Below are 7,186 nucleotides of genomic sequence, written 5' to 3' on the forward strand. Positions count from 1 at the left end.
GAACTAAGAAATCCACCTGCCTTTGCCTCCCAAGTGCTGGGATTAAAGGTGTGCGCCACCAATGCCCGGCTCCCACTGTCCTTTTCAAGGTAACTCCCCTCATGTTTTCAAATGCTTCCTAATGGGCCCACCCCTTAGTTTCTACCCCTTCTCAAGATTCCCAAGAGCCACCATCTTACACATGGTTTGGGGACATTCTAGATAGAAGCTACAGCAATGATTCTGACTTTTTAGTCATTAGCTAACCTTACGTTTTCTTGCTTATGCAGAGCCTGATTAATTGCCAAAAGCAGAGATTTTAGATAAAACCACACAAGTTCAAATCTTGGATTTCCATTTACAATTAGAAGATCCTGAATAAGTAACTCAATCTCTCTAGGCTTCACTTTTCCCATCACCTGTTTTTGTGGAGTTATAAGGACTGTTTAGGAGCACGCAAAGCCAGGACTGTTGAGGTTGCAATCAAGCCTCCATGCTGGCAGGACAGAGTCCTTAACCTTTACCTGTGTGCTGTGTGTGTTTGCATGCTAAATAAGTAATGTAATAACACTTTAAAAGAGTATGCAAATTGGTTAGCACAGTGCCTGACATATGCAAGTACTCACTGATTTTACAGAAATTAATTGCCTGTAAGGAAGTATAACTTACAGTGCATCATAAGAATTAGGTTTATGAATGAAGTTACCTAAGTAAGCATTTTAATATCTTAACTGTGGTTGGGTATGGTGGCACACACTTTGAATCCAGCACCCAAAAGCAAAGGTAGGGAGATCTCTGATTTCCAGGCTTATCTAGACTACATAATGAGAGCCTGTCTCAAACAAAGAAAGGAAAATGTTAGTGTGTTTAGTGTTGATTTTCTTATTTCTAGGTAGCAGGTGTGACGGCTCTAGCTTGTGGAATGATAGCAGTGGGGTCTTGCAATGGAGATGTCACTTCCACCATCCTTCAGACCATCATGGAGAAATCTGAGACTGAGCTCAAGGATACCTATGCTCGTTGGCTTCCTCTTGGCCTAGGCCTCAATCACTTGGGTGAGAAATGTTTATCAAAGGGCTGACAGAATTGGATACAATTGGAGGGTTTAAGTATCAGGCTGAGCTGGATACAAGCCAGTGTCCTTTGACTCTTTTAATCTCTTGTAGGGAAAGGCGAAGCTATTGAGGCCATCCTGGCTGCCTTGGAGGTGGTGTCAGAGCCATTCCGCAGTTTTGCCAACACCCTGGTGGATGTATGTGCCTATGCAGGTCTGTGCCTTACTATCCAGCAACTCTACTTCTCTCTTGGTTCTTTTTTTTCTCAGGTTGTTTCTTTTTTGTCTTTCATTCTGCTCTTCAGAGTTTTAAGGCTTCTTGTATTTACAAAGTAAGTTTTTTCTTGCTGCTTTCTCGTTTTCTTTCCTTGCTCTCGCTGCCCCACTCAGGCTCTGGGAATGTGCTGAAGGTCCAGCAGCTTCTCCACATCTGTAGTGAGCACTTTGACTCTAAGGAAAAGGAAGAAGACAAAGACAAGAAGGAAAAGAAGGACAAGGACAAGAAGGAAGCCCCTGCTGACATGGGAGCACATCAGGTGTGGGCCAGCAGGCACTCTGAAAAAGATAGCATGTTGATATGAGAGGCAGAACAGAGTTGAGCTTTGTTTTTGCCCTCTGCTCCTCCCTTGAGTACTGCTACAAGTTAGAATAGCAGGACTGAGTTTTGTCCATGAGGGACAAGGAGTTCCCTGCAGGATAGCTCTTCTTAGATGAGCCTTGGGTGACTTGGTTTTTGTTCCTGGAGCTTATTGTGTTTTTGTACCTCTTGAATTACAGGGAGTAGCTGTTCTGGGGATTGCACTTATTGCTATGGGGGAAGAGATTGGTGCAGAGATGGCATTGCGAACTTTTGGTCACTTGGTGAGTAGCCCAGAGTAGACTGGAATATGGGGGTAGTAGGTGCTGGGGGTTAAACCTAGGGCCTTATGCATACATGGAAGTGATTCACTACCACACTACACCTTAGTCCTGCCCAATTCTGGTTTTGGTGGCTATTATTTGCCACGCAGGCTTGTGTGTAAATGCATAGAGGTGTCAGTCTTCACCTTCTGCCCTCTCTGAGACAGGGTCTCTGTCTTTGTTTGTTTGTTTGTTTGTTTTTCGAGACAGGGTTTCTCTGTGTAGTCGTGACTGTCCTGGAACTCACTCTGTAGCCCAGGCTGGTCTCGAACTCAGAAATCCGCCTGCCTCTGCCTCCCGAGTGCTGGGATTAAAGGCGTGCGCCACCACGCTAGGGTCTCTGTCTTAATCAACACTCTTGCTGTGAAGAAACACCACGACAAAGCAACACTTTTTTTTTAAGATTTTATTTTTTATTTATTTTATTTATGAGCACACTCACTGAAGACAGTGACAGTGTCTGGTGAGAAGAGGGCATTTGAATCTCATTATAGATGGTTGTGAGCCACCATGTGGTTGCTGGGAATTGAACTCAGGAAGAACAGTCAGTGCTCTTAACCATGGAGCCATCTCTCTCTCCATAAGGCAGCTCTTATGAAGGAGAACATGTAATTGGGGCTGGCTTACAGTTCAGAGGTTTAGTCTGTTGTCATGGGAGAAAGTATGGTGACATGCAGGCAGACATGTTGCTAGAGCAGTGGTTCTCAACCTCCCTACTGCTCTCACCCTTTCATACACTTCCTCATGCTGTGGTGACTTCTAACTATAAAATGATTTTCATCGCAACTTCATAACTATAATTTTGCTACTGTTCTGAATTATAATATAAATGTCTAATGTTTTCTCTTGGCCTTAGGGGACACCTATGAAAGGGTTTTTCAACTCCCAGAAAGGGTTGAGACCCAAAGGTTGAGAACCACTATGCTAGCTAACTGACAGTTCTATATCCAGATCTGCGGGAAGTAGTCAGGTAGTAGGCCTAGGTTTGGCTTCTGATACTCCAAAGCCCACCCCTAGTGACACACTTCCTTCAACAAGGCCATACCTCAACATCCTTTTCAAATAATGCCATTCCCTAATAACCAAGCTTTATGGGGGCTATTTCTATTCAAACCACCATAGTCTCTTATATTTCTCCTGAGCACATCAGATTAGCTGGTCCGAGAGCTTCCAGAGCACTAGGACTGCAGATGACCTCATGTTTGCACAGCGGACAGTTTTACCCAGTGAACTATCTCTGCCCAAACTTGTTTCTAACTCTTTTCCCATGCTATTTTACTTATTTTTATCACCAGCTGAGATATGGGGAGCCTACCCTCCGTCGGGCTGTACCTTTAGCACTGGCACTAATTTCTGTTTCAAATCCACGACTCAACATCCTGGATACGCTAAGCAAATTCTCTCATGATGCTGATCCAGAAGTTTCCTATAACTCCATCTTTGCTATGGGCATGGTGGGCAGTGGTAAGTACTTGAAAAAGATGTTGAACAGACTAGAAGACTCAAGGTTCTTTTTCTAAGCCTCTGTAATGTTTCCTGTTTCTAGGTACCAATAATGCCCGTCTGGCTGCAATGTTGCGCCAGTTAGCTCAATATCATGCCAAGGACCCCAATAACCTCTTCATGGTGCGCTTGGCACAGGTAAAGAATAGGTGTCTCCTTTTTCAAGTGTGGCAGTAGAAAATATATGTGGTGGTGTAGGAGGGTCTAGGAGAGATATGACTGGGTTATGGGATTTTTGTTTGCCTGAGAAGGAACATGTCTCCTCAGATATGACTTCTTATTTATTAACACTTCTGGTTGGTTGGTTTGTTTGTTTGTTTTGTTTTGCAGGGCCTGACACATTTAGGGAAGGGTACACTTACCCTCTGCCCCTATCACAGTGATCGACAGCTCATGAGTCAAGTGGCGGTGGCAGGACTGCTCACGGTGCTTGTTTCTTTCCTGGATGTTCGAAACAGTGAGTTCCTGTCAGAAACAGTACATGTGTGCACAGTGTGCCTTGATTTGCCCTTACCAGGGCCACCGTAGCAATTTAGGATTAAAATCCTAAGTTAACTTTTCTAGGTTCATTGGGCTTGTTGTGGGGGGGTGCCTCATGAAACCTTAACTTCTCACACTTTTGATCTGGCCCAAAAGCTTTCAAGATGAATTTACTCCTAAGTGACTAGGAGAAGTGATTTTCAGTCTTAGGAGTGTGAGCAAAGAGTGGTAGAAGCCCCTTGGGTTAGTAGTGGATGTACAAGGAACAGAGCTTGCTCTTAGGTAATAGTTCAGTGGGTCGGGGCTGTGATAGAGTCCTGAAGTCCAGGCTAGGCTTGGCTCGGTGTCTACAACTCGTGTTTGTGCTCTCCTCCCAGTCATCCTAGGCAAGTCTCACTATGTCCTGTATGGCCTGGTGGCCGCCATGCAGCCTCGGATGCTGGTTACATTTGATGAGGAGCTGCGACCATTGCCAGTTTCTGTCCGTGTGGGTCAGGTAAGGAATTGGGTAGTTTAAAAAGGAGGGCTCAGCTGGGCGGTGGTGGCGCACACCTTTAATTCCAGCACTTGGGAGGCAGAGGCAGGCGAATTCTGAGTTCGAGGACAGCCAGGGCTACACAGAGAAACCCTGTTTTGGGGGTGGGGGGGTGGGGGGAGGGCTAAGAGTATACCAAAGAACTTGGACAATGTATATTTAATCCTAATTCACAGAGTGGTGTGGACATTGATGGGGATTGTGGATATTGCTTCTCCCTTTTCTGGAATCCTTCATTATTTTCATCCCACAGGCAGTGGATGTGGTGGGCCAGGCTGGGAAGCCAAAAACAATCACAGGGTTCCAGACTCATACAACGCCAGTATTGCTGGCCCATGGGGAGCGGGCAGAGTTGGCCACTGAGGAGTTTCTTCCTGTCACCCCCATTCTGGAAGGCTTTGTTATTCTTCGGAAGAACCCCAACTATGATCTTTGAAAAAGTGGCTTCTAGAGACCCTGGCTGCAGCGGAATTTTTTGTTTTTAGCAGGCTGTCCTGCCTGCTATGAGGGGTGGATACTGTTCCAGATCTTTGGGGGAATTGTTACCTCCTGTTGTTTTGTTACTGAGTAAGATAACTTTGTTGAATAAAGACCTTTATCCCCAAGGTCTCTGTCTATTTCCTGGGTGTCATGGTCTGGGGCTAGACTGGAGAGTGGAGAAGATGTGAGGAAGCACCGTTCAGCGTAACACTGAGCCTAAAAGAAACTAAGCTCACTAAAGTCCATAAGAAGTTGAAAGGTAGCTGGCCGTGGTGGCGCACGCCTTTAATCGCAGCACTTTCAAGGCAGAGGCAGGCGGATTTCTGAGTTTGAGGCCAGCCTGGTCTACAAAAGTGAGTTCCAGGACAGCCAAGGCTACACAGAAAAACTCTGTCTTGGGGGGAAAAACACTGGTAAAAGAATTGAAAGATTTGCTTTTCTCTGCGGAATTACAATGGCGGCTGGGACCCTGTACACATACCCTGAAAACTGGAGGGCCTTCAAGGCCCTCAACACTGCTCAGTACAGCGGGGCTCAGGTCTGCATGCTCTCCCCACCACTCCACTTCCACTTTGGCTGCACCCCCGAATTTCTCCAGAAATTTCCTGACGGCAAGGTTCCAGCATTTGAGGGTGATGATGTATTCTGTGTGTTTGAGAGCAATGCCATTGCCTATTATATAAGCACTGAGGAGCTGTGAGGAAGTATGCCAGAGGCAGCAGCTCAGGTGGTGCAGTGGGTCAGTGACATCGTTCCTCCAGCTAGTACCTGGGTGTTCCCCACCTTGGGCATTATGCACCACAACAAACAGGCCACTGAAAATGCAAAAGAGGAGGTGAAGCGAATCCTGGGGCTGCTGGACACTCACTTGAAGACTCGGACTTTTCTGGTGGGCGAGCGAGTGACACTGGCTGATATCACAGGCCTTCCCCAATACCAACATGTGGTTCCTTACCTGCATTAGCCAGCCCCAGTTCAGGGCTATCTTGTGGGAGGTGAAGCTGTGTGAGAAGATGGCCCAGTTTGATGCTAAGAAGTTTGCAGAGAGCCAGCCTAAAAGAGATACCCCAAGGAAAGAAAAGGGTTCACAAGAGGAAAAACAAACCCCAGGCTGAGCAGAAGGAGGAAAAAAAGGCAGCTGCCCCAGCTCCTGAGGAAGAGATGGATGAGTGTGAACAGGCACTGGCTGCTGAGCCCAAGGCCAAAGACCTTTTGCTCACCTGCCCAAGAGTACCTTTGTGTTGGATGAGTTTAAGCGTAAGTACTCCAATGACACCCTCTCTGTGGCACTGCCATATTTTTGAGCACTTTGATAAAGATGGCTGGTCCCTGTGGTATGTTGAGTACCGCTTCCCTAAAGAGCTTACCCAGACCTTCATGAGTTGCAACCTCATCACTGGGATGTTTCAGCAATTGGACAAACTAAGGAAGAATGCCTTTGCTAGTGTTATCCTCTTTGGAACCAACAACAGCAGCTCCATTTCTGGTGTTTGGGTCTTCCGAGGCCAAGAGCTTGCCTTTCTGATGAGTCCAGATTGGCAGGTGAACTATGAGTCCTATACATTGAGGAAACTGGATCCTGGGAGCGAGGAGACCCAGACCCTGGTTTGAGAATACTCTTCCAGCACATGGGCAAAGCTGTCAATCAAGGCAAGCTCTTCAAGTGAACAAGTCTTGCCAGTCGCCTAGCCCCCTCAACGGAGATGGGGCTCATTAAAGGAAACTGAACATTGGGAAAAAAAAAAGTTGAAAGATTTTTTTTTTTGGTTTTTTGAGACAGGGTTTCTTTGTGTAGCCCTGGCTGTCCTGGAACTCGATCTATAGACCAGTCTGGCCTCAGATCTTCCTGTTTCTGCCTCCCAGGTGCTGGGATTAAAGCCATGCACCACTACTGCCCTGCTGATAAAGGTCTTTTACTTTCTAAGTATATAAGTCTGACCTTGAAATTGATACTTCTGCCTTCATGTCAGAATGTTAAGATTAAAGGCCACGTACCACACATCCAGCTTTAAACAACATTCTAGAGCATTCATTTATATTTGCACATAAACTTTTTAAAAAAATTATTTAATATATGTGAGTACACTGTCACTCTCTTCAAACACACCAGAAGAGGGCATCGGATCCCATTACAGATGGTTGTGAAGCACCGTGTAGTTGCTGGGAACGACTCAGGGCCTCTGGAAGAGCAGCCAGTGCACCTTTGAGCCATCTCTCCAGGACCTGTACATCAACTCTTACAAGTAACCTTGGAA

The 7,186-nt window shown here is 46.1% G+C and overlaps 1 protein-coding gene and 1 pseudogene across 1 annotated transcript in view; both read left to right on the forward strand.

Moving 5' to 3' along the window:
* Psmd2 (proteasome 26S subunit, non-ATPase 2) overlaps nt 1-5,056 on the forward strand; it is a 12,271-nt gene extending 7,215 nt beyond the window's left edge. The window contains exons 13-21 of the mRNA XM_021185395.2: nt 872-1,034; nt 1,146-1,247; nt 1,424-1,569; nt 1,811-1,894; nt 3,229-3,397; nt 3,480-3,574; nt 3,767-3,893; nt 4,294-4,412; nt 4,705-5,056. Coding sequence (XP_021041054.1) covers nt 872-1,034; nt 1,146-1,247; nt 1,424-1,569; nt 1,811-1,894; nt 3,229-3,397; nt 3,480-3,574; nt 3,767-3,893; nt 4,294-4,412; nt 4,705-4,887 — 1,188 coding nt within the window. The 3' untranslated portion in view covers nt 4,888-5,056. The remainder of the gene's footprint in view (nt 1-871; nt 1,035-1,145; nt 1,248-1,423; nt 1,570-1,810; nt 1,895-3,228; nt 3,398-3,479; nt 3,575-3,766; nt 3,894-4,293; nt 4,413-4,704) is intronic.
* A 329-nt stretch (nt 5,057-5,385) lies between these two features.
* Nucleotides 5,386-6,598, forward strand: LOC110311922 (annotated as a pseudogene).
* The last annotated feature ends 588 nt before the right edge of the window (nt 6,599-7,186 follow it).

Source organism: Mus caroli, chromosome 16 (assembly GCF_900094665.2).
Source record: "Mus caroli chromosome 16, CAROLI_EIJ_v1.1, whole genome shotgun sequence".
NCBI lineage: Eukaryota > Metazoa > Chordata > Mammalia > Rodentia > Muridae > Mus > Mus caroli.